The sequence below is a fragment of the Tachyglossus aculeatus genome, chromosome 2 (genome assembly GCF_015852505.1).
Source record: "Tachyglossus aculeatus isolate mTacAcu1 chromosome 2, mTacAcu1.pri, whole genome shotgun sequence".
NCBI lineage: Eukaryota > Metazoa > Chordata > Mammalia > Monotremata > Tachyglossidae > Tachyglossus > Tachyglossus aculeatus.
Window position 1 is genome coordinate 87,612,364 of NC_052067.1, and position 27,519 is coordinate 87,639,882.

Genomic DNA, 27,519 nt, shown 5'->3' on the forward strand with positions numbered 1-27,519 from the left:
TTCTAGGCCCGTGCTCTTTTCACTAGGCCATACTGCAGCCCTTCTAGGTTACTAGCAGTTTCCTCTCTCTGTCCCCAGCTAAACAGGGACACAGAGAGGCAATGTTTCCTCTCCCTTACCTCTGAGCACTGCATTCTTGTTTCACCCAAGCAAACAACTCTAATTGGCATACATGCTGGTCCTCTTTCAATTTGGTCTGTTGGGTGAGGCCTGTCAATCCCCATCCTGTAAATAATAATAATAAAGATGTTTAAGTGCTTACTATGGGGCTGGTGCTGTACTAAGTGCTGGGGTAGATATAAAATAATCATATTGGACATAGTCCCTGTCCCACATGGGGCTCACAATCTTAATCCCCATTGTACAGATGGGGCAACCAAGGCATGGAAGTGAAGTGACTTACCCAAATTCATACAGCAGACAAGCAGCAGAGCCAGGATTAGAACCGAAGTCCTTCTGACTTCCAAGCCTGAGCTCTATCCACTAGATCACACTGCTTTCTACAGTAATCAATTGAGAACTGCGGTTCTTCAGAGTGATTTTCTATGGCCACTCATACAGTAACCATTTTACTGGCTGAGACTTTTACATAATTAGGCACCAGTGATGATAATTTTATGTTAAAGGTGTCTGTGTGAATCGTAATCCAAAATAACACACGTTCTACTTGAAAATGCCAGTGGTCATTATCATGTTTGTTGGTGTTAAGACCAAAATTAATGGGTGGCCACACTTGAGAATAACTGCAGCTTTTCATCAAGCAGGTAAAATTTTTAATGTAGTGCTAAGGAGGAGAAAATCTGTCCTTTCATCATTCAATCAATCAATCAATCATCAGTGATATTCACTGAGCACCTACTGTGTGCAAAGCACTGTACAGAGTGCTTCGGACAGTACAACAGAGTTGGTAGACACATTCCCTGACCACATTGAGCTTACATTCATGAAAGACAGGAGAGGGAGAAAGATATTAACAGAAATAAGGGAAGGAGGAGTTCAACCTCCAACCTCCATTTCCCCTCATGGAAGGGCACTGCTCCTTAGGAGGCAGGCAGTGGACCCTGCCCTGAGCCCAGCAAGTCATCCACATTCCCTGCCTTTTACTCACACAGCTCCCTCTATGCTCCTTTCACCATCTTCCTTAATACAACCATACCACATGAAGGGCTTCTCCAATGCATCTTTTTATTTCATATCATAGATACAAGTGCAACTTGAATGTACAAATTCTGAACAGAAATGTAAAAAAATTCATTTCGCATATTCATGCAAGGGGTTGAATGGTGCACTGGGAATGGTTTCACTGACCCTGTTTTACCTCGTATTATGGCAGATACAGACCTCCATGGGACACAGCTTGAGAAAACTTGACACTAGAAAAACATGACACCAACCAAGGAGAGGTAGAGGTTGCCTAGAGTTAAGACGGCATGCTAAACTACTTCCTATTCGAAAAAAGACAACACACCCAGAACTGTTTTTCATTCCCAGGAATGAGTCAGCCTGGAGGAAAAAAAAGCTCTTCCTTCACCCGCCTCCTGTGAGGTACAGTCTCCCCCAATGAACACTAAACCAGCTATCAGATTATAGGTAGTTGAGTATTCTCGCTTAAAGTGCATCTGTTCTATACCCACACATACGGAGTGCAATGTTTTAACACCTGGAAAATATTTTGATTTAGAAAAAAGCAGTCCTTCCAAAACGAAGGGTGTTTTACCTGAATACCTGCTTTGGGAAAGCATCTTCCTGATGTGAGAAGATGGGAAAATCTTCCACCAGTGTTGAGCCACCCGCCGTGCGTTTCCAACTGAAACAGTATACCCCCTCTCCCCAGTCACCGAGAGGGTCACTTGCAATCCTGGGCCTCCCTAGCGATTCCTCATGCTTAGAGGATTTCTTCAGTGATGAAGAAGCAAGGCCGCTGCCAGGGTAGAGAGCACCTGTAACTGCACTGGCTGTTCGAGAAGGGCTTGGAAGAGATTCGATAGGCTTAGGCCCTGGCAGCCGCTGCCCCATGTCACAGAACTAAGAACACCGAGAGCGATCGGTTTCTCCCAGAACCCTGCAGCCCCACAGTGTAGTAGTAGATGGATATTGTTCAAAAACACTAGATGAAGGTTTATTTCTTCAACTTCAGTCCTATATACTGGTCTTCTGATTATTACAGTAAAGACGCTGGTGAGAAGGTAATTGATTGCTTAATATTTTGTAATAAACCGTGCAAAAGTAAAGTTACTTAAAAAAAACAGAAGAAAAATAAAAACAATTCTCCCTTCCCCTCCCCACCCCACAACCCAAAGCTTCACAACTGTTCAGCCCTGACAAATCATTACAAGCAAGTAGGCAATTTAATGACTTGCAAAGTTATAGTCAGCGTAAATGCGGCAGTTTCAAACTCCGGCACAAAATCAGCACTAGTCATAACAGTCTCACCTGGCCAACTGGGGAGCCAGAGTTCATAAATATTACATTGAATTATCTTTGCGTGAATGACGAAAAGGATGCAGCAGGGTTTATGAAATGTCCAGAATCCTTTCCCCCTCCCTCTTCACATCATAAGTCATTCACGACAGGTTTGTGCGAAGCCTCAAAAAAAAACAGCTTTCAAACAGAAATTTAGCTCAGTGAATAGAACTAAAAAATGGCTGTTCTACGGTACCTCAGTAAAAGCCCAAGCGCTTCCCACACAGGTTCAGGTGTAATGTCTCTTGATATAAATAATCCACGAATGTCAACCTTTTATCACCAGTGTTAACCTTTTGTCTTTTGAGGAGTATTTTTCTCGGCGACTTCAGAGAGTCCTTGTGCTTTGAGTAAAATGAGCTCTCTTCCAGGAAGCCAATGATGCCGGGGTGGGGTTTCCATTCCGGGCTCCTCAAAGTTCATTGTGGGAGTTCTTCTCTGCAGCCTTGAACATCAGAATGGAATTGAAGATCTTTAGGGCTGGTCCCAGCTTTATGCTCATTATTTTCACAATGTCTGTTTGGGTCATCAGCAGAAATGCTTCTCCATCAATTTGCTAAAATGGAAGAAAAACACAAGAGCGCAGATGGAACTGACAGGGCCAAAATTAATGGTGAAATATTCTGCTGTTTCCTTCTCAGGAACCAATAAGAACCTTACGCTTGACCAATTGCTGTATAAGTAATGACATCTCATGGTCTAAAAAGACCATTTCTTGGCAAATGGCTCCCTGCTGAATGTCCTCCTGAAGCCATTTAGGAATGGAATATAGCTCTCTTGGGACACTAAACACAGATCTTGAGGACAGTCCAAAACATAGCTTGATTGGGGGTATGATGGGCAGCAGTTCCACAACTTAAAATACTCACAACATGGTCAACAAAACACAAGAAATTGTATGGGCTACCCCATTAAATGAAGCAGGAGGAGCCAAAGACATTTGTTTCATAAAATGTCTTTAAACGAGGGAGTTCCAGGACTGAAGAACTATCATCCCAACTCCAGAAGCTTTGCCAAAACACCCTCCTCCACACACAAAAAAATTAAAAAACTAAAAAAAAAACCCTTTTGAGCCAGCTACTTCCCTGTAAGAGATCCCCAGAGAGAAAAACAGAGTGAGAAGTAGCATGGTCTAGTGCCCAGCATGGGCCGGTGAGTCAAAAGGACATGGGCTCTAATCCCGGTTCTGCTACTTGACTGCTGTGTGATCTTGGGCAAGAATCACTTAACTTCTCTGTACCTCAGTTACCTCATCTGTTAAACTAAGATTAAGACTGTGGGTCCCACGTGGGACACGGACTATGTCCAATCTGATTAGCTTGTAACTACGCCAGTGCTTAGTACAAAGTGCTTAACAAAAATGGAACAAAAAAAGTGCTTAATTAAAAAATAAAAATGGAATTGCCTCTTAGCCCTACAAGACAAATAGGCTTGCCTGCTTCAAGCAGACACTGTTTGAGAAGCTGGTTTATTTGCTGCAAAAAATAGTGTTGTGATGTAAAGGTTGCTTGATGGTAAAAGCAGAGGGCTGAGTGTCAGGATGCTGGCTTAATACTCCACTATGGTGGTGTGACCATTCAATCAATCAATGGTATTTACTGAGCACTTACTGTGTGCTGAGCACTGTACTTGGGAAAGGACAATACAACAGAGCTGGCATTAGGAGTTTACAATCTAGAGAACCCAGGCAATACATTTCACTTTCCAATCTCCTCCTAAGATAATGGAAAAACCACGAGCTTCTCCTTCTGGTGTTTGCCACACTATTATTTTTACTGGGCAGGTGCTAAATAAACACCACCAAATGTAAATAAGCCCCAATAATACCTAGGAAACCTCCAACCTCTAGAAGAAAGCTGCTAAATAAACCCAATATTATTTCTCCATTTAAGCGCCTTGAATTTCCCACTCTCTTCTATTTCATCAATGCACACTGGGTGGAGCCTTCCATTTAATCTATAATTATTATGACTATTATAACCCTGAAAGCCAAATTCTGTAATATTTGTGTTGACAAAGAGAAAAAAATAAAACCCAATTTGCTTCAACTCATTTGAAGTAATTTTCACAGATCAAACACACACATTTCTGAACCAAAGGGGAGAAACGTGACTTTCAAAAGAATGTTAATTCAGTGTCTGCAAAGGGAAAGTAGCTGGCTATCTGAAGAAAACCTATGTGGCCTCAGTTTGCAGAATGCACAATAACTTTTTTTTGGTGTTCACAAGCAGGCTCCATTGGTGGGAGACATTTGTACATCAGCGGAGGAGTCTGCTCTGATTAGTTCAGTTCCCCTCCTTCCATCCTAGTGGTACAGCCCTCCACTCTCCAGCCCTCTCTCCATTTTATCCGACTGGTTCGGCTCCCCAGTCCCCGGTCATTTGGGCCTCCTGAAACTAATGACTGGCACAGGGTTTCTGCCTGGTATTGGGTCAAGAACAGACTACTGTTTTCCTTGTGATAGTGTTGGCCTTCCCTCTAGCTCTTGAAGTATTTGAAAATGGGGTTATGAAAGCATTATCCATAAGGCAGTAGGATGGACCAAGTATGGGAAGAATGTTGGAAATGAATATTTATGCGTTCATGCCTACAAATACCTTGTTAAAGAAACAAGCTGCTGTCTTTTCCTTCCTGAGCTCTCACACTGAATCCTACAACTAAAGCTGCACAAAAAGATTCTATTAAGCTTCTTACATTACTACTGCTTCAGTCTATGGGTCATGTCCTTTCCTATTGTATAAATTGTTTTTTAGGCACTGCATACTTTATTTCATTACACTCAAATAAGTTAACTTCCTGCTCATCAGGAGACTTAAGCCTCATGCTAGCCCTGGCTCTTACAGGAAAACTGTCAATCGCTTTCTGTGCCTAGCCCAATGAAGTGATGCTTCGTGATTTTTATTGAGGCTGAGCATTTACCTCATCTTTAAACACCTTTCCATGTTCCTCACACCCGGGCAGGCTCTGAATGAACTCTGACACCTGTCGAGAAACCAGATCCAGATTTCAAGTCAGTCACAGGGCTTTCCGAACATTACAGGCTCCAAACATTTAACACAAAAGATTAAGTTTCTGTCACTCTGCCCAAGCCTAGTTCCTCTCTCTCTAGGTAAACTGCAGGAAGCTAAGCATCCCAGCCCCTTTCCCTTGAAGGAAGAAACAAACATTCTCTCCCCAACACTGTCTCTTATCCCCCTTTCCCCCTACCACTACCACAATCAGGAGGAACACTGTTCACCTCATCTGTACTCCACTTGGAAACTTTACTGGCAGGGATTCCGGCGACACTTGGAAGCAGTTTGCTCTGCTGTTCCCAGCGTAGGGGCAAGCAGGGGATCGGAGACTTAAATGACAGAAAGACAGCAGACCGCCTCTGGGCTTGCTGGGAACTTGGTTCTTCTCTGTGACCTGCCAAATGAACACATATGCAGTCAACTGCACAGCAACCAAATCATGTTTCCTTTGGTGAGTGGCATCCTTTCCACAGTCCTAACACTTCTGTTGGCCAAAAAAAGCCTGTTTTGAGACAGTTGCTAGTATTTTCATCACTTCTCAGTGAGTTGAATTGGTTTGGATGCATTTTTGAATGAGGATTCTATTCCTCATTCAATTTCGCAAATCTTTCTTTCCTCTCCATTGGGAAATAACCATCTTCTTTTTGAGGGCCATAACAACTTAGCCAATGTCACCCAGGATACTGCTTTATTAATAAAATATTTGAGCACCTGTGGATACTAAGTTGATAGAGTTTTGAATCAATGTTAAGTGTCACACCGAAAGAGGACCTACGAGAGATGACCAACTTGGGGTTCTGATGAACCATAAAAGAGCGAAATTCTGAAGTCTCATCTTTCCTGTTTCTTAGTTTCCTAATCTAAAATAGTGGAAATACCAGCTGACCTCTATTGTTTCAAGAATGCAGTGGGGTGGGGTGCAGATGAGCAGTCCTGAAATCAGTGAGTGCATGTATTAACGTTGGTTATGTTTTTTTTTATCATTTTTGTTAAACACATAAAATGTGCCAGGCGCTCTTCTAAGCACTGGGGTAGATACAAGCTAATCATGTTGGACACAGTCCCTGTCCCACATGGGGCTCACAGTCTTAATTCTCATTTTACAGTTGAGGTAACAGAGGCATAGAGAAGTTAAGAGACTCACTCAAGGTCCCATAGCAATCAAATGTCAGAGTCAGGATTAGAACCCAGGTCCAGGTCTATGCTCTGTCCCCTTAGGCCGAGCCTTGTTTCACTTACTGTAGTTTAGGCATTTTGAGGGAATGGATTCTGAACTCTAGGTACCTGATATGGTTTTCTGCAGCAGAGTTAATTAATACTTGCTGTCTGGTTGAGTGTCTGAGAAGAAAGGAATTCCTTAAGTACAACACAGAACACAATGAACTTCATGCCTCATGTGACGAAAAGGACTCATAATGGTATAAATAATTAACCTAATGTCAACAGGGAACCACTTCTGCCCAAGCCACACAGTCAGGAATAGTTTTACCACAGTACCTCAATTTCAGGGGAGAGAATGTGGATGGAGAACAGGATGTATATTTGATCTCTCTGTGAACTAGCTAATGATCTTCCTCAGCAAGATGCCAAACAGTAAGAATCTTACCCCACAGTCACGCCCACCTCCACCCTGACAATAAGCTAGTCCAAAATTCTCCCGGGTTTATACTCTGATCAACTGCCAAACAGTTTCCAGCCTCTTTCTCTAAGGCTACTCTGCTCAAAACTGTTATGTTCTTTTCACACATGCACTCACAGCATCCTTGTAGTTGCATCCTAGTTTCACCTTTTCTTATTTAAAGTCATATTATTCACAATTCATCTTTTCTTTCAGCAAGATCAGCCACACAATATGGGAAGAACGACAATTTATGTTTCTAAGCTCCAAATGGCATGAAGGCATTCAGAGTACAATTTTTCCTTACCACTCATCATGTGGTGCTGGTTCTGGGATGGAACCTAAAGAACTGCATATGAGTCTAAGAGAAAATGAACCCCATGATTCAGTCTTTTACAATTAAGCCACATTATCGAGGTACAAGACCTAACTGAATTGTGAGAAATGCATATGTGAAAAATATTGACATCTCATTTGTATTCCTTAGATTAACTGTTCCAGATTTTCATTTGAATGTGGGAAGAGGATTACATGCTAAATTTCAATGAATTCTGAATCAAGTTGCTGGCAAAATGCCAAGTCGAAATTTTCCTGCAGGTATCACAGCATATAGTGTGAATTACAGTCCTTCTTAATTTGCCCTAAGATTTCATAATTACTTGGTTCATGGAACTTATGATCTAATCATCAAACAGAAACTAATAGAAACTCCACCACCCATTTATAAGCAATGAAGATGAAAAATGGGTGGAGAGTGTACTTTTTTTCTTGTCAGTACATGGATACTTTGGGGTTTATCACGCCTTTCGTCATTTGCCATCACAAGGGCCACATGATATATTTTAGTTTTCCACTGAAATATATTTATTCCTTTGTGATGAGGTCTGTGGGCAAATTCCGTTCCCAAATCATTTTTTTTTCCTGGGAGTGTATGCCTTGCTAATGTTGTACTTGCCCAAATGCTCTGTACAGTGCTCTGCAACCAGTTGATGCTCAATAAATGACTCTAACTTATTGGTCTGCCAAAATTATCAGCATTTTCTGCACTTGAAAGTTTTCCCAACAGCAGTGTGTAAGGGATGGAGGGGGCACAGTACTGATGGCCATATTTATTATTCTCATTGACAATTATTAGTCACTTGTCCCAATTCTTTAATATCCTAAGTAAATTGGGCTCAAATAGACGAGGGTTCCTTGGTCTCAGCCAGAAACCCATCATTTGAGAAGCAAAATACTTGAGTTAGCAAAATCTCTGGCAATGAAATTCAAAGGCTCACCCCCTAAAAATTCTTGAGGAATTTCTGCAACTTAGAAAAAAAATCAACATAAACTGCATTGGTCTTCCCTCAAAGTTTTGATTATGATGAACTATCATTGATCAGGTAGCCATGACGGCAATCACAAAACTATTAAGCACCTACTATGTGCATAGCACTGTACTAAGTGCAGTAAGAGGACACAATTGTGTACTGGATATGGTCCCTGTCCCTTGGGAGGCTCCCAGTCTAAGATCGTGATATTCCAAAATGAGCTGTATTTCTACAAAACCAAGAATACGATCCATTCACCCACTTTGCTTCTCATTTTTAGGTCTAACAAACCATGAACTAAGTGATTGCAGTTCACTCTCAATGTAAATGGGGAGATGGAGGGGAGGGAGGGCACCACGCAGTTAATCAAAAATCCCAAGAGCCATTCATCTACCTTGGTGTTCAAGAGCTTTTGTACAACTTCTCTACCCACTGTGAGCTTTCTGAGTGCCGGCAAAAAAGTGCCATGGATTTCTCTGGAAGCCACCTGGGAAACGGATTCAGTCTTACTGCTGGGGGTATTCATTCTGTGTTTGATGGGCTGCCAAGGGATTCTAAAATCAGCTTGTAGGAAATCATTCTTTCTGGGGTTTTAGACCTGACTTTGTCCATTGACAGAGGAATGAGCTTTCAGTGTCATTACAGCATTTCATCACACCTAGCAGGCCTCCAAATCTACCAATTCCCACCAATTCCCAAATCCAGTCTAGTTCTTGATCAGGCCTGCTAACTAAAAGCACTACTGAATGTCATACTTAATACAGTCGGCATTTTAGGTCAATTTTACCAACTTGTATATCTATCTGGCTTGGTTTTCTGTGGTGCAGAAAAGTCCTAGAAGAAATTATCACCTGGAACTCCAATTTAATTGCATATCTACCTTAGCACTTAGTACAATGCTTGCCACAAAGTAAGCACTTTACAAATACCACAATTGTCATTATTTTTACTGCTATAAGAGCTATCCAAATTTTCCCCCGGCCACCATTTTTTAAGGTATTTTTTCCAGAAGATGCTACTCTATCTGCCATTCCTTTGGATCTACTGTCACCTTTCTGGCTTCCTAGATCGTTTCCTGCATTTACCACTGATACGGGAACCCTGGCTTGGTCATTCTCAGGGACAACTGGATGCAGTGTGCCTATCCCCGGGGGATTTTTTTTAATTTTTATTATAAGACCTTGCAGAATATCCAGGTTCACCTACCTGGCAAACTGAGGGCAAATCTGCCACAGGCCCCAGCATTTTCAGGCCGCCCCCTGGAGTGCACAGGCTCTAAAATGGTCAACAATCTCAAATCTCTAATTTATTTGTTTCCAAGGCCTTGTGGATTATTGAACTTCTACTGAATTCTCCTACCTTTTCTTGCTGTAATTTTTGGGTTGAAAGCCAGCTAAGAACCCTACTCAATCAATAAATAGAATTTGTGAAGTACATATTGTGGGTAGAGTTCAATACAAGAAAACGAACTGTGTAGTAAGTAAAACGATATGTACAAAACTGTGGCAAGAAAAAAAAGGTCATTGTTAAGCACTTATTATGTGCCAAGCACTGTTCTAAGCCCTGGGGTAGATGAAAGTTAATCAGGTTGGACACAGTCCCTGTCCCACATGGGATACACAGTCTTAATCCCCATTTTAAAGATGAGGTAACTAAGGCCAGGAGAAGTTAAATGACTTACCCAAGGTCACACAACAGATATGTGGTGGAGCAACATTAGAACCCAGGTCCTTCTGAATCCCAGACCCTTGCTCTACCCATTATGCCACACTGCTTGTTGGTGCAAGAGTCCTGAGATCCCAGTAGGGAGGATGTGATTTGGGGAAAGCATCCTGGAGGAGATGGGAAAGACTTCTGAAGATGGGGAGAGCTGTAGTCTGCCTAATTTAGTTTCTTGAAATAAAACACGTTACCACAGGAAGTTGGGCAAACTGTAAATATCTGCAGGTTCAAGAGGGACTTGGATAAATTCATGATCATGAGATCCCTACTGGGTTTCTAGGAGGAATGTTACTGATGTAGAGATAAAAATTTGGAATGTTAGACAGACCATCCCTATTAGGCTGGATGTCCAGGGTGGGCAACTGTTTTCCCAGGTGTCCTGTTGCCACCATTGGAGACAATACTGGGCCACAAGGACTCTTGATCTGGCCCAATAATGGCACTGCTTATGGTCTTACCACTGGCAAAGCACATTCTAGATTGTATGGTTCACATGCAGCACTCTTAAATCTATAACGACACATCCAAACAAAACACTCCTCATTTCAACCCAATTCTTCTCGAAACCACAATTTCCCACTTGGGGAATATTTTAAATATGGTCAACCAAAAAAGCCACCTCTTCCTCTCCATCCCCCACCAGACACATAAAAAAAAAGACCACTGTATGTCTTCTGTAAATCACAATGGATCTGGATTCTGTTCTTCAAAAGGCTCCCCTACAAATTTTCCTTGGAAAAACACCATCTAAGGCTGAAAATACATAGGGGATCAAAATGCACCATTGAAAATGCTATAAATCACCATTCCAGGGCAGGAAGTAATAGTGCAAGTGGTGGTACTACAAGTCATGGGATGAGGATACAGAAACTGTGGCAAGATGTATTTCTTTTATAGTACTTGTTGAGTACTTACTATGTGCCAGGCACTGAACTAAATGCTGGAGGAGACACAAGCTAATCAAGTTGGACACAGTCCATGTGTCACATGGAGCTCACAATCTTAGTCCCTATTTTACAGATGAGGTAACTGAGGCCCAGAGAAGTTAGGTGACTTTATACAGGTCATACAGCAGGCAAGTGGCATAGCAGGGGTTAGAATTCAGGTCCTTGTGATTCCCAGGCCTGTGCTCTATTCACTAGGCCACACTGCATTTCTGATTGACACATTTACCCAAGGTCCTCAAGGAAATACAACCAGCCACACTACAGAACAGAAAACTGGCAATGGAGTACAAGGGGAAAGTCTAAAGATCCAAAAGCATCTGTTCAAATTAGCAGCACAATGCCTGAACCAAGTCTTCTGAAACGATCTGTTGCCCCTAGGAAATATCTGCAGTGTGTAAAGGAGGGGCAGATAGGTGGGGAAACTATCCTTGCCATTAAGGGGTCCTCTGAGAGACCTCTAGACCCCAACTTTTCACTTCTAAGGGGAACAAGCTGGAAGTTCAAGCCTGTTAAGCACCTGAGTCCCAAACACAAGCCCGTCAGTCACACCTGAGTCAATCAGGCCCATGGTCTCTGCAGTCCTGGACCCTGTCTCTAAGAGTGGCAGCAAGACACTCAGAGTAACTGTGTGCTTGCTGCCCTCCTGGTCAGCCATCGTGGTTACTGGTGGACCATTTTAACACCCATAACTTCCCCACGGGGAACCCATTATGGACTGGTCACCCACGACATTTCTCCAAACCTTTCTTGAACCTGCCGACAGTTTTGGTGAAAATACAGCCATAGATTGGAGCCTGAAGTTCCCAGCCCTTAAAGTGTGAAGCAGTGTTCTACAGAAAATGATAATGAACAAGCCGAATCCCGCCTGAGTGAGCGGTTAAATTTCCACCTCTTCATTTTCTCCACATCAGAACATTGCTCGAACAGTCTGAAATGCATTCAAGAGCTGTGCTTTCCCCCCCGGAATTAATAATTTACATTTTCCCTTCAAAATGCATCTCTGCCAAAAGAACACACAGAGCAAGCATGCAGCAAAGTTCAGAAAATGAGACATCATGTACAGTTCCTGTTTAGGTAAACCCCTCTCCCCACCCCAAATCCTTAGGGTAGTATTGATGCTGTTGGCACAGTGGCCAAGACACTACGTGGTTTCCTACTGAACTGAAAAGGTTACCTGTCCCAACTGCCTCCTTTGCTTCTTCCCCTAGAATGTGGCCCACTGAGTCTTGTTTTGTCTTATGCTGTCGAGTAGACTCCGACCCATAGCAACTCCATGGACGCATCTCTCTCAGAATGCCCCACCTCCATCTGCAGCCGTTCTGGTAGTGGATCCAGTCAGCAGAGCTATTTGGAACCATTCTTGATTCTCATCGAATCGAAAAGTAAAAATGCCCATGGTAAGTGAAAGAACTAAGAAACACCAGCATGGCCAGAAGCAGCTTGGCCTAGTGCATGGAACACGGGCCTGAGTCAGAAGGTCATCGGTTCTTATCCTGGCTCCTCCACTTGTCTGCTGTGTGACCTAGGGCAAATCACTTCACTTCTCTGTGCCTCAATTACCTCATCAGTAAAATGGGGATTGAGACTGTGAGCCCCATGTGGGACCGGAACGGTGTCCATCCTGATTTGCTGTATTGCCCTGCCACAGTGCTTAATACAGTGCCAGGTACAAAGTAGGCACTTAACAAACACCAAAATTTTATTATTATTATTATTACCCGAGTACTGTTAGCTTCATAATTAAGTCAAACGACAAGTGTTTTAATTATATGATAAACTACAAGCTGCATAGTGAGCCTAATTTCAAAACCCAATTTTTGAGCTGAAGGACTTATAAAAAATGCATCCCAAACAAACACACCTGGAGGGAGAGCAATGCAGCAGCATCAAGCCAGGGTGCTTGGCCCTGACCCCTCAGTCCCAGCATCCAGTGATGGACAATAGTCAGGCCCTGACACACCCAGAGCTCCTGGCAGCTCATTTTGCAGAGCACTACAGGCAGGACAAGAGGAGCACAAGGATCTTTCCAGCTTAGAGAACGTTGGGAAGCCTTGGGCTAGACGGCAAGCTCGGTGTAGGAAGGGACCGTGTCTGTTATAGTACTATAGTGTACCCTCCCAAGCGCTTAGTACAGTGCTCTGTGCACAGGAAGGGCTCAATAAATACACTTAACTGACTCTAAGCTCATTATGGGCAGGGAATGTGTCTGTTTACTGTTATACTGTACTCTCATGAGTGCTTAGTACAGTGCTCTGCACATAGTAAGCACTCAATAAATACAACTGACTGACTGCAGCTGCAGTGGCTCCAGCTCTGGCTTCTGCCAGTGTCTCTGGACACCACATCCAGGTAGGCCTGCTTTTGTCTGGAATTGACTCCCCCAGCTCTGAGCTGCAGGACACTGAGTCAGATGGGGTTCCAGCCCATTTCACAACAGCACAATATGCCAGACTACCTATGCCACCTTTGGAACTTAGAGATGCTGCAGATGAGAACTAAGGACTTCTCTACTGGTGGAGTGGGGCATCTGAGGACTTTCACTTCCCAGAGTTATTCTTTTATTGTCTTGAAGTTGTCCCCTTGGCTTGATGACTTTGTTGCTTGTTACTGTAACCATTATCTCCAGTAGAGAGGGTAACCTTGATGTGGGCAGGGAATGTGTCTGTTATACTGTACTCTCTCAAGTGCTTAGGAGAGTGCACATCAATCAATCAATCATATTTATTGAGCGCTTACTGTGTGCAGACCACTGTACTAAGCGCTTGGGAAGTACAAGTTGGCAACATACAGAGATGGTCCCTACCCAACAGTGGGCTCACAGTCTAGAAGGGGGAGACAGAGAGCAAAACAAAACATATTAACAAAATAAAATAAATAGAATAGATATGTACATGTAAAATAAATAAATAATTAGTGATAAATACGTACAAATATATATACAGGTGCTGTGGGGAAGGGAAGGAGGTAAGGTGGGGGGGTGGAGAGGGGGAGGAGGGGTAGAGGAAGGAGGGGGCTCAGTCTGGGAAGGCCTCCTGGAGGAGGTGAGCTCTCAGTAGGGCCTTGAAGGGAGGAAGAGAGCTGGTTTGGCGGATGTTGGGAGGGAGGGCATTCCAGGCCAGGGGCATGACGTGGGCCGGGGGTCGACGGCGGGATAGGCGAGAACGAGGCATGGTGAGGAGATTAGCGGCAGAGGAGCGGAGGGTGCGGGCTGGGCTGCAGAAGGAGAGAAGGGAGGTGAGGTAGGAGGGGGCGAGGTGATGGAGAGCCTTGAAGCCGAGGGTGAGGAATTTTTGCCTGATGCGCAGGTTGACTGGTAGCCACTGGAGATTTTTGAGGAGGGGAGTAACATGGCCAGAACGTTTCTGGACAGAGACAATCCGGGCAGCGGCGTGAAGTATGGATTGAAGTGGGGAGAGACAAGAGGATGGGTGATTGGAGAGGAGGCTGATACAGTAGTCCAGACGGGATAGGATGAGAGCTTGAACGAGCAGGATAGCGGTTTGGATGGAGAGGGTGGATCCTGGCACTGTTGCGGAGCTAAGACCGGCAGGTTTTGGTGACGGCTTGGATGTGAGGGGTGAACGAGAGAGCGGAGTCGAGGATGACACCAAGGTTGCGGGCCTGTGAGACTGGAAGGATGGTAGTGCCATCAACAGTGATGGGAAAGTCAGGGAGAGGGCAGGGTTTGGGAGGGAAGACAAGGAGTTCAGTCTCGGACATGTTGAGTTTTAGGTGGCGGGCAGACATCCAGATGGAGATGTCCTGAAGGGAGGAGGAGATGCAAGCCTGGAGGGAGGGGAAGAGAGCAGGGGCAGAGATGTAGATTTGGGTGTCATCAGCGTAGAGATGACAGTTGAAGCCGTGGGAGCGAATGAGGTCACCAAGGGAGTGAGTGTCGATCGAGAACAGAAGGGGACGAAGAACTGAACCTTGAGGAACCTCACAGTAAGGGGATGGGAGGGGGAGGAGGAGACTGCAAAAGAGACTGAGAATGAACGACCGGAGAGATAAGAGGAGAACCAGGAGAGGGCGGAGTCTGTGAAGTCAAGGTTGGATAGCATGTTGAGGAGAAGGGGGTGGTCCACAGTGTCAAAGGCAGCTGAGAGGTCAAGGAGGATTAGGATAGAGTATGAGCCGTAAGCATATAGTACGTGCTCAACAAATATGACTGAATGAATTAATCTTCCCATATAGTCTCGCCGAGAATTGTCAGTATGTTTTATTTCCCCACCTCACCACTTAATACAGTGCCTAAAACATAGTAAGCACTTCACAAATACAATTATTATTATCATTAACACCAGAGTACTGTTAGCTTCATAATTAAGCCAAACAACAGAATGTGTTTTAACATTATGAACAATTACAAGCTGTATATTAAGCCATCTTGAGCCCACTTTCAAAACCCAGTTTTTGAGCTGAAGAACTTGTAAAAAATGCATCCCAAACGAACATAGCCACAGCCAGTGCTTGGCACATAGTACCTGCTGAACAAATATCAGAACTAACTTCAACTCTTATACCACTCTTAGGCAACTTACAAGATGCACTTTTAATTTAGTGGAATAAACGACTGTACTGCTAAACCCAGAAAATGACTTAGAATTGAGCTGTCAACAGAGGAAGCATGTTGTAAATGATAATGAACTGATAACACACTGTTACTGGCTGCTCCACCAAATTACAACACAAACCAACTCTGGCTGCTTCAGAATGAAAAAAGATGGACTCTAAATTGAGGTCACCTCTTTCTATGTCCCGGGGTGGGACCAACCCAGAGCGTAATGGGAAAAATCATGATGGGATTGTGTGGGCTGCCCTGGGCTCCTAGGGGAAATTAGGGGAAACCTGGTAGTTTCCCCTTTATCTGCACATCAGGCTCTGCCCTTCTGCTTCTGATTGCCTACTTTCTTACTCTTAATGAACTGCTGGAAGCCAGTTAGGAGAACGAGAGTGGATGGAGGTAAAAGCATGTTCCACCCCTCCAAATAAATGACCCCACTCTTCTTCCCCGGTTACTTCAAGGGACTTGCAATCTGCCCCAGGCTGTATATATGTCGGCACTATTAAAAGAGAGTCATTACCTTTGGTTTCATTCAGCTTTGGCAGCCCACTCTCTCTCTCCTCTTTGCACTCTTCCTTTGGACGGAGGGCCTTCGTTTGCTGTTCTACTCTGGAGAAACAGGTTATTCCAGGATTTAATAACATTTATGTGCACATTAACAAAGGTATCTGGCAGCAAGCTAATTGATCAGTGGTATTTATTGAACACCCATTGATTGTGAAGCACTTTACTGAGCACTGGGGAGAACAGAACATAAGCAAGGCACAAGTTCCCTGCCCTCAGGAAATTCACAATATGATGGAGGAGATTAACAAAGGTTATGTCTGAAGAAAAATCAGAGACACACTGTGCAGTTGTTCGACTATCAGAAGCCACCTAGAAAACAAGTCAACTAACACACAAAAGCCACTGAAAAATGTCCTTAGTTGTGTCTCTGGAAGTTCACGATTTACAATGTGGGAGCTTTAAGAATGGCATGGAGCTGGTTCTTCAGGTTTGTCTCCCAATGCTGGCTCCTGCATTGTTTTTCAGAATGAAGAGAAAGGAATTTTAAAAAGCAGGAGAAAGATGCTCTCTCTTAATCTCCTCAAAAACAAACAAAACCCCCCAAGACTTCTGATGCCCTCAAGGCACCTCAAATAAGTGAGCACTCCATGCTTCACTGGAGGGACAACATTCTTTTCTGAGATGACAGAGAACAAGTTGCAGGTATAACAACCTGAGTTCACAGAGACTTGTTTCCCAGGATGCCAGAGGCTCAACCTGTCCTCCGACTCAACCAACTGCATAACTGTGGGCAAGTCATTTAACCTCTCTATAACTCAGCCTCTTCATCTGCAAAACGGAGGTAAACACTACCTACCAAGAAGCCTTCCCTGATTATACCATCTTTCTTCCTACTTCCTCTCCCTCCTGGGTTGCCTATGCATTTGGATCTTACTCTTTAAGCACTTGATATTCACGCCTCCCTCAGCCCCACAGCACTTTTTTAAATGGTATTTATTCATTCATTCAATTGTATTTATTGAGCACTTACTGTGTGCAGAACACTGTACTAAGCGCTGGAGTTGATACAAGCTAATTATGTTGTCCATGTCATACATGGGGCTCACAATCCTAATCTCCATTTTGCAATTAAAGAAACTGAAGCACAGAAAAGTTAAGCAACTGGCTTAGTCACACAGCAGACATGAGATAGCGCTGGGAATGGAACTCAGGTACTCTGATTCCCAGGCCTCTGCTCTTCCTACTAGACCATGCTGCTTCTCATTTACATACAGATCCATAATTTCTTTTTTAATGCTTGTCTTTCCTTCTAGGTTGTGAACTTCTGTGGGGAGGGAACATGCCTGCCAACTGTACAGTACGGTACTCTCCCAAGCACTTAGTACAGTGCTCTGCACACAGTAAGCATTCAATAAATACCACTGACTGATTGGCAGCCTATCTACCTACCTTCCAGGGTTGTTGCTAGGAAAAAAGTGAGATTAATTAAAGTGAGAAAGCTTTGGAAGTACAAGTGGTAAATAAAACTAAGGTATTATTATAGATTAAGGCTTCACTAAATACTGATTATGCCACCCCATCAGCTACTTTAGCACTTAAATGTTTGTATTTGTTATCAATTTTGTTAATTGCTCTTTTGTATTCATCAGTTGTCTCTATGCAGGTATTCTTCGACTTGCTGCATAGTTTACACTTCACCTTCTCTTGTCTGTGTCTCCTGCACCATGCTCTAAGAACCTCAGGTACAAGCTCAATAAATACGAAGAGTGATTGGACAAACCAAAGTAGATCCTTTGCCCAACTCTAATTAGATCACCTCCTGTTCATAATCATCAATGGCATTAATTGGGCACCTATTGCATGCATAGCAATCAGTGGTATTTATTCAGCATTTACTTGTGTGCAAAGCACTGCACTGATTGGAAGAATGCAATATAACAGAGTTGGTGGGCACATTCCCTGGCCACACTGGGCTTACATCACTGTATTAAGCGCTTGGGAGAGCATGATAGAACAGAATTGGTAGGCATGCTCCCTGCCCAGAGCAAGCTTACAATCTAGAGGCACTTGGTTCTCCTACCCCTAAGTTGTGGGAACAGGGTTGGGGGGTGAGCAGGGGAAGGTTGGAAGGTGAACTACCTCTGACCTCATTCTGGAGCTAGGAGAACACAGGTTCCACTTGGGCTGCAGGATCTATCCATTAGTATCAAGACAGACTGCTAGGTGAGGTGAAATGGGATAGCAGGAGGAAACCAGTGGAAATGATCCCATTTCCTGCTGGATAAGCATTAAGGTTGAGACCCAATGAAAGATAGTGTTCTCAGTAAGGATGGACTTCCGGATCTCTCAGGAACTGGGGCTAGTCTCGGGTGCTGTGGTGTTTTTTCAAGCCAAGATATGTGAGGATCATCCTATCCTGTGTCTTTCTGGAAATCAATTTTCACTGTTTCAAAACTGCTAGGCCAGGCCCATGCTAAATTTTTAAAATATCTGCTAAATGCTCTGGAATGTAAAACATACCCCTTCCATATTTCCATTTAACAGTTTCCCTGGTAAACAGGATCCAAGTAACAAGTCTTCCTCCTATTCGAGTTTGCTTAATCTTTGGGTAACAAGCCACTTTGTATTTCTTCCAGAGGAAAAGCAAGCATTCCAAAAAGACTTACTACTGAAATGGATGAAAGTACACTTACCTAAGCTTCTGTTTCCTTTCCCCTGGTAGGATTTTGTTTTCAATCAAAATTTTCAACACCCACGCTCCCAGAGTAGTGCTTTTCATTATGAAGAACTGAATTAGGAATGTGAAATTTCTTGCTGCGTGCTGGAACTAATGACACTTCCACTCAGCTATTCTAATAGTGTCTCCCGAACTTGGATTAATTCTCAATGGATCTAATACCCTTAAACTAGACATTTCATCTTCATGTAGTCCCTGCTGGCCTTCTTCATTCAGGATCTCCTGTTCTTTCACTCCTTTTACATGCCATTTCTTCAAAAGGAGCCAATTCATTTCACATCTCATCAGCTGGATCTGCTCCAGAGGCCACTCCAGAAAGCTCTCCGTGCTAATGAACATTATTTAGCCTCTAATTAATAGGCAAGGAAACACAAGCAAGGAACTACAAATTTTCCTTAGTGAGCTAAGTGCTTTCAGTGAACTATAATTTTTTAGCTCTGTAATTACATGTCACATTTTGGGATGCCTTGCTATCCATCCACAATTACATTCTTGGGAGAATATCAGTGAAATGATCATTTCAGCAGAAGACAAGTAGCAGTACTAACAGTATTTGATATGTGGTCTTTAATGGGGATATAATTGCAAACCTCTGGCACCAATTATTGTTCATTTGACATCCAATTCCCAACACACTGGTCTCATAGTGTACTTTATCAGAAATAAAAATGCTTTGGATGTTTACCTATATATTAATTGATTTCAAAACAACAATACTCTTATTGGTACCAGGTATATCCTTGTTCTTCCACCTAAGAAGCAGGGCCTATGAAAGAGCTTAGGCCTGGGAGGCAGAGGTCCTGGGTTCTAATCCTGCCTCTGCTGCAGAGGCCCTGGGTTCTAATCCTGGCTCTGCCTCAGTCTGCTGTGTGACCTTGGGCCAGTCACTTATCTGTGCTGCAGTTACCTCATCTGTAAAATGGGGATTAAGAGTGTCGGCTCCATGTGGGACAACCTGATTATTTTGTATCTACCCCAGCGTTTAGAAGTGCTTGGCACATAATAAATGCTTAACAAATACCATAATTATTTATTATTATTACTACACTGCCTGGCACATAGTGAGCACTTATCAAGTATCCTAAAATGATCACAACATCAACAACAAAAACTATCCCCACTATTGAAAACAATTAGAGGATAATCACTTTCTTTCATTCAACTCTAAGATCCCCGAGTTCAAGGAATGTATCTTTTCCTTCTTTTGTACTCTCCCAAGCACTTAATTCACTGCTCTGCTCTTAGTAGGAACCTAATAAATAATACTGATTGATAGATTTTTTTAATGGCATTGTTAAGTGCTTACTATGTGTCAGGCACTGTACTAAGCACTGAGGTAGATACAAGTTAATCAGGTTTGACACAGTTCGTGTCCACCCAGTCTTAATCCCTATTTTACATATGAGATAACTGAAGCACAGAGAAGTTAAGTCAGTTGTCTAAGACAATACAGCAGGCAAGTGGTAAGCCGGGACTAGAACCCAGGCCCTCCTGACTCCTTGGCCCGTGCTCTATCCACTAGAACACAATGCGTTTCTAAGTGATCGACTGGTGTTCTGTGTCATACTGATTTCCCCCATCCTTTCAAATCTGTCATGGAAACAGGTGCTTGCTTACACCCAGGCAGGTGCCTGTATGGCGGAGGTGGGTGGGGAGATAATCTCCTAACCGGATGGATGGACACACATGGAAAAATCTGCTAGGGTCAGGTGGAAAAAGTCTGACGCTGAAACTGGCAGTGTACTACTCACTGGTCCAGCATGTATGGTTGCCCCAAAACACTTCTCCTGGGACCAAATCAGGAATGATTGAGAGCCTCATGCCTCACTGAGCAGGACAAGGCTACTTGAAAAAGTGGTAGTCCAGACCCAAAATGGATGCACTACTTAGCTGACCTATCTGCTTACTATATTCCTCCTCTACTGTACTCACCCAAATACTTAATACATGCTCTGCAGACTGAAGGTGCTCAATAAATACTACCGATTGGGTGACCATCAGCAAAATCATTAACTAGGACAAACAAATGGTTCATCCAGTTCACTATTCTAGCTCTGACAGGAGCGTTAGGATGGTAACCAAGACCAGCCCGCAACTTCCGCTCCTCTGCCGCTAACCTCCTCACTGTGCCTCGTTCTTGCCTGTCCCGCCGTCGACCCCCGGCCCACGTCCTCCCCCTGGCCTGGAATGCCCTCCCTCCCCACATCCGCCAAGCTAGCTCTCTTCCTCCCTTCAAGGCCTTACTGAGAGCTCACCTCCTCCAGGAGGCCTTCCCAGACTGAGCCCCCTCCTTCCTCTTCCCCTCCCCATCCCCCCTGCCCTATCTCCTTCCCCTCACCACAGCACCTGTATATATGTTTGTACAGATTTATTACTCTATTTACTTGTACATATTTACTATTCTATTTATTTTATTTTGTTAATATGTTTTGTTTTGTTGTCTGTCTTCCCCTTCTAGACTCTGAGCCCGTTGTTGGGTAGGGACCGTCTGTATATGTTGCCAACTTGTACTTCCCAAGCGCTCAGTACAGTGCTCTGCACACAGTAAGCGCTCAATAAATACGACTGAATGAATGAATCACATGGTGATTGCCCTCCTGAACCACTATCTTGATGGTTATCATTTTCTTGGGGCCTAGAACCCAGCTTTAGAGCCCCACAGATCAGAACTATTCCCCTAACACTTAAGTGCTATCTGTGAATAATAATAATAATGATTGTGGTTTTTGTTAAGCACTTACTATATGTCTATATTAAGGACTGGAATGGATACAAGCAAATTGGGTTGGACACAGTTCCTGTCCCTCATGGGGCTCACAGTCTTAATCCCCATTTTACAGATGAGGTAACTTAGGTACAGAGAAGTAAAGTGACTTGCCCAAGGCCACAAAGCAGGCAAGTGGCAGAGACAGGATTAGAATCCATAACCTTCTGACTCCCAGGCCAGTGCTCTATCCACTGAGCCATGCTGCTGTGCCAAGCACTGTACTAAACGCTACGGGAGATATAAGATAATCAGGTTGGACACAATGCCAGTCCCATATGAAGCTCACAATCTAAGTAAGAGGATGAACAGGCATTGAATTCCCATTTCACAGATGAGAAAACTGAAGCACAGATAACTTAAGTGACTTACCTAAGGCCACATAGCAGGCAAGTGGTAGAACCAGTATTAGAACCCAGATCCCCTGACTCCCATTCCTGTTTCCCTGTTCCTACCGGACCATTCTCTCTCCTCTTTGGTTTGAACTGTCCCAATTTGCTCTCTCATTTATTTCCAAGAGGGGGACATTAAAGGTAGGGGGGTGGAAAGTGGGGTGAAAAAGTGGGTAATTTGAGGCTAAAATATGGGTTTTCAGGTTTATCACCATGATTGTTATCCCCAATTTATTAGTAGTGGTTTTACTACAGAAAATGATCAGATCTGTATACACAGTACTCCTCGTAATTGGAAATGCTTCATTAATGGGCCATTTGGATGTAATTCATGTATTATTTCCTCTCTTGTGAGCCATCTATTACCTCTACTGCACTAACGTATCACTTCACATTCGTGAAGTTAGAGAATGTGATGAATACTATTTTACAGAGTATCAAAACATACAGAGACTCTTGGTGAATGCTAATTATTAATTATCATTTTTAATTAACTAAAAGGCTTTGCCATTTTGGTAGGATTTGGGGTCATGCCTCCATCAGGTACAAGAAGGCTGGAACACTGAACACTTGTTTTGGAGAGATAACGACACATGTTGTTGTTTTTCTAGTATTTCAGAAAGCCCCTTGAGTGCAGAATTAATGATTTTCAAGGAGATAAATTAGATCCTGCTCTAATATCATTCCAACAAATTTAGACACCCGGGAATAAAACAAATTTACAGTCACTTAAGTTATCTGTGCTTCAGTTTTCTCATCTGTGAAATGGGAATTCAATGCCTGTTCATCCTCTTATTAGATTGTGAGCGTCTTATGGGAACGGCATTGTATCCAACCTGATTATCAAGCTTCCCCAAGCCTCCTGGTACCAGAACTGCCATTATTTACTTTCAATTGAGGATTCTGCTCTTGCATGTACCAAACAGCTGTAAGATTCCCTGTTGCTGAAACTGTAAAATGTTTCTACTGCTGGTCGCTTTACAAAGGACAGACAGTTTCTGGTGCAGCAGAGAGTGGGCCGGGGTTTTTAAGTGGTCATTGACATCCCCATTGCTAAAGACAGCTTTTACAGCAAATCTAGTGTTTAGTACAGTGCTTTGTACATAGTAAACAATAAATACCAGTGATTGATCTTTAAGAAAAAAAATGCTTCTGGCAAGGAAAAACACACAGACAGTGATCCTAGATATGGCCTCTAAACTGCTGATCACATATCACCATTGGCTTTAAGGGATTTGATCTTCTCTCTCCCTCCTACATAACCTCGCTCATCTCCTACTATAACCCAGCTCTTTCCCTTTGTTCCTCTAATGCCAATTTACTCACTTTACCTTGATCTCATCTATCTTATAACTGACCCTTATACTCACAGGACAACCTTCTCTGGCCCGAAACTCCTTTCCCCTTCATAACTGACAATTATACAACTCTCCCCATCTTCAAACTCCTAAAAAAAAAAAAAAACACATCACCTCCAAGCCATCCCTGATTAACCTTTCATTTTCCCTTAAGTACACATTTTGATATGCATTTATATTTATACTTATATTAACTTCATAACTAAAAACTTCATAGTGAGAGAAAAATGTCACACCACCCTAATGGTTGGCCTAATTGCTCAGAGTGACTGGCTGCTCTCAGGAGATGCTGGGAGGGGAGGCCCAGACCCCTTCTGTTCTATAATGGTTTGGTGGATGGGAAATACGGTCTGCCATGGTACTACATCCAAGATTTGTTTTCAGCCACCCACCACGGCCACCCCACAACTACAGTGGGGCATTCCCCTTAAGAAACAGTGGGAGAGGCCACAGGCTGAGAGTCTGAGGTTCACCTACATCGTCCATCTACTACACACAGTGCTCCAAAGTTTAATTCTTTGGTTCTGAAACTTCTAGGAAAGAAAATGTCTCTCTCTCTTTCTCTCTCTGTCTCAGCAAACCCTTAACTAATCACTTTCTCTAAAGCTGCTTCAACAATACCAGCAAGTCGAAGGGAGTAATGCAAGTTTCCATTCTGCTGCCCAGATCATTTTTCTGAAAAACTATTCAGTCTATAGCTCCCCATCCCTCAAAAACTCTGATAGTTGCCCATCCACTCCCGCACCAAACAGAGGCTCCTTTCCATGTGTATTTTTGTCCCTGAAGGCATTTAATTACTTTCTGATTAGTTCTCATTTTTCTTTCAGAATTTAATTAATGAATTAAATTACTGGCAACCTCATAACTTCTTGGGAATTCATTATTTTTAATTAAGCAGTATTCCTCAGTAATACCCTGTTGCCTGAAACTGATACATAATTCGCTCTCCTTGGTAGAGAACTCAGTTTTCAAAGGAGTTTGGTATATCTGCTATTTTTGTTCCTTGTATTTGAGAAAAGGGGCTGACATGCAGAACTCTATCAATCAGTAGCCATTTTCATAAAGTCAATTAATTGTCAATTTCAATTCAACAGAAGCCCCTGCTCTGCCTCCATTCAACAGAAGTATTGAGCCCCATATGGGACAGAGACTGTACCCAATCTGATTACTTTGTATTTACCCTAGCACTTAGTATAGTACTTGGCACTTACTAAATCCTTAACAAGTACCACTTAAAAAAGTCTTAAGAAAATAGGTAAAATTCTCTTTTTACATAGGTTAAAACACTGCAGATGTGAATTTGTTTCCCTTGTTGCAAATCTTTCACACACATTAACTTGCTGGCATTTACAACATAATCAAATGACTGTATAAAAATCAATGAATGCTTTTAAAATGACTACCCTTAAGGCCTTGTTGCCTGGACCTGCTTTCTCTGAAGGTAATTTTCAGATTCTTAGGATGACTCCTGGTTGACATTTCTCCTCTGAGGAATTTTGCAAATCCAACCCAATTCTGTGTTTTGAACAGTGGATTTATGGGTTTGGTAGAGCCTCATTCCCCTTGGGAATTTCACATATGAATATTATGGATTGGTGAGGTTTATCTGTGAAATTCTCAGGGGCTATGTGTCTTGTGGGCAAATGTTGGTTTTATTCAAACTGCTGATATCGCCCCAAGTATTTCCAAAGTAAATAGATTGCTTCTCCCACTGAGCATCATGAGCAGAGACTTCTTGCAAGAAGGTTTCCTTTCCACATCCTCCTCACTGCATTTTTCTGATCCAGATTTTCCAGATGATGATCTTAGGATTCAAGATTTAGAGGTAGCAGATCAGTGTACATACAGCTATCTAGGGAAATTGCTTATAATATTTTACATAAATGGTACAAGCCATAAACAGATGGACAATCCTCTGGGTGGAAGACTCATCACTGTCACTGGGCCTAAAGATTGATTTTGGGATTTTTTTTTCTGACTCAAAAGTTAAAATTCTGTTTTCCCATGAGGGTAATCACATTTGTAATACTGTACTTCATTTCAGGTACTACTGAATACTACCAAATACTTCAAAATGGCGAACATTTTAGATATTTGCTGAAGGAGTAACAGCAGGATGGTCTCAACTACCCCCAAATCTCGGCATCATAAATTACTTGAATTACTTGCTCCTTTCTCTTCAACCAAAATAAATTCCTGAGCTTGTTTAGACTTGAAAACATTTTTTTAAAGTTTTCAAGAAAATTCAAGCCTTCCTAATCCTTCATTTCTTGCAAATCCACTCTTACCTAGCTGATTCTTTCCAACTGATACACAGCTTTGGATCCACTGCTTAAGGATAACAATCATCAAACTCCTGCCTTTTATCTCTCACACTGGTGGAGATTAACAGTCAACTGAACTCAGACTTATCTATGCCTTTCCAGCCAAATCTAAAATTGAAATCCAACAAATCCGCTAGCCATCGCCCGCACTTAAGTATTTATACTCACCACCAGTATTTGATATATCTGCCTATTCAACTGTACAATCAATTACTGACTTTATTTTTAAATACTTTTAAGTCTGTCACCTTCATAAGCATGTTCCTTATCAACAGGAATGTATACTTTGTTTCTCCTTCCCAGGTGCTTAGTATAATGCATTGAACCACGTGGATGCTCAATAAATACCAACTCCAACAAATGTTTTTACAGCAGTGCTTCAACCCCCTCAGGGAAAACAGAGGCATTAGACTAACTCCTCCTTACAACATCAAATAGTCGACTCTCTTAGCCAGTTCTGTTGGTATGTGTCATTTTTAGACAGAATAATCTAAAGCTACTTGTCCATGTGAATGACTCATCTGAGAAAAAGAGAGTTCTCCATTCTACCACGACTAATTTACTCTCACTGTTATTATCATGATCATTATTACTTGATTTCAGGGGACACGGAGCTTTCATTCACTTCTATCTTCTTATTCCGAGGTAATGATGGACTGGCTGGGGGCATTTCACCGCTTAAACGGTCAGGGAAGATGTGCTCTTTGTTCAAATTTATTTCTGAATATGGGCAGCTGACAGCACTGGAAAATTAAAAAGAGGAAAGAAAGATTTCTGTTAGGACAGATATGCTTTTCTCACTTGACGTGACTCTCCAAACAGATGAAATTAACGAATACAAAAGAATAAGAGCAATATACCTTTGAGGAATATTTTAACACACAATTTGCATATCGGTATCACCTGGTTATACCAACATTCAGTGATTAGACTTTGGACTAGGCTCCTGAGCAGCACGGTGTAGTGGATAGAGCACAGGCCAGGGATTCAGAGGGTCATGGGTTCTAATCCTGGCTCCACCACTTGTCTGCTGTGCTACCCTGGGCAAGTCACTTCACTTCTCTACACCTCAGTTACCTCATTTGTAAAATGAGGACTGAGACTGTGAGCCCCACATGGAACAGGCACTGTGTCCAATATGCTTGTATCCACCCCAGCGCTTAGTACGGTGCCTGGCACACAGTAAGCACTTACCAAATACTATTATTATTATTACCTCTAGCTCATACTCTTCAGACAGTTCTTCAGAACCAAACTAGCAGTACCTAACAGGGGAGGATGTTGCCAAGTTGTACTTCCCAAGCGCTTAGTACAGTGCTCTGCACACAGTAAGCACTCATTACATACGATTGAATGAATGAATGATGTCCAAGAGGCAATGCTTTAACCAGGTTTGAAATGTAAGTTATGAAAATATCTACAGGTTATATATTATAAACTATTTATATTACTGTTTGTCCCCCATCCTAGACTATAAGCTTGTGGTGAACAGGGAACATGTTTACCAACCCTCTTGTACTGAACTCTCCCAAGTGCTTAGTTCAGTGCTCTGCACAGAGTAAGTGCTCAATTAAAAAAATTAAAAACTTGTGTATTACTCTGCTAAATATTTCCCTTTGCACTGTTCTTTATAGTGTCCTGAAACATTTTCTACCATGCTCATGATCCAAATTATTCTCCATATGCAGAAAATTATTTGTTGGATCAACAGCAGATATACAACAATCTTGTACTTTATCTTGAATTACTGTCTGTACCTATTTCCTATAGAGCCAGTAGTTTTAATCATAGTACCTTGT

The 27,519-nt window shown here is 42.6% G+C and overlaps 1 protein-coding gene across 1 annotated transcript in view; it reads right to left on the reverse strand.

Annotated features, from left to right (window-relative positions):
- Window positions 1-1,208: 1,208 nt before the first annotated feature.
- L3MBTL3 (L3MBTL histone methyl-lysine binding protein 3) overlaps window positions 1,209-27,519 on the reverse strand; it is a 158,896-nt gene continuing 132,585 nt past the window's right edge. The window contains exons 17-21 of the mRNA XM_038771269.1: window positions 26,314-26,463; window positions 16,159-16,247; window positions 5,702-5,871; window positions 5,383-5,445; window positions 1,209-3,019 (exon numbers count right to left, since the gene is read on the reverse strand). Of these exons, the coding sequence (XP_038627197.1) occupies window positions 2,876-3,019; window positions 5,383-5,445; window positions 5,702-5,871; window positions 16,159-16,247; window positions 26,314-26,463 (616 nt within the window). The 3' untranslated portion in view covers window positions 1,209-2,875. The remainder of the gene's footprint in view (window positions 3,020-5,382; window positions 5,446-5,701; window positions 5,872-16,158; window positions 16,248-26,313; window positions 26,464-27,519) is intronic.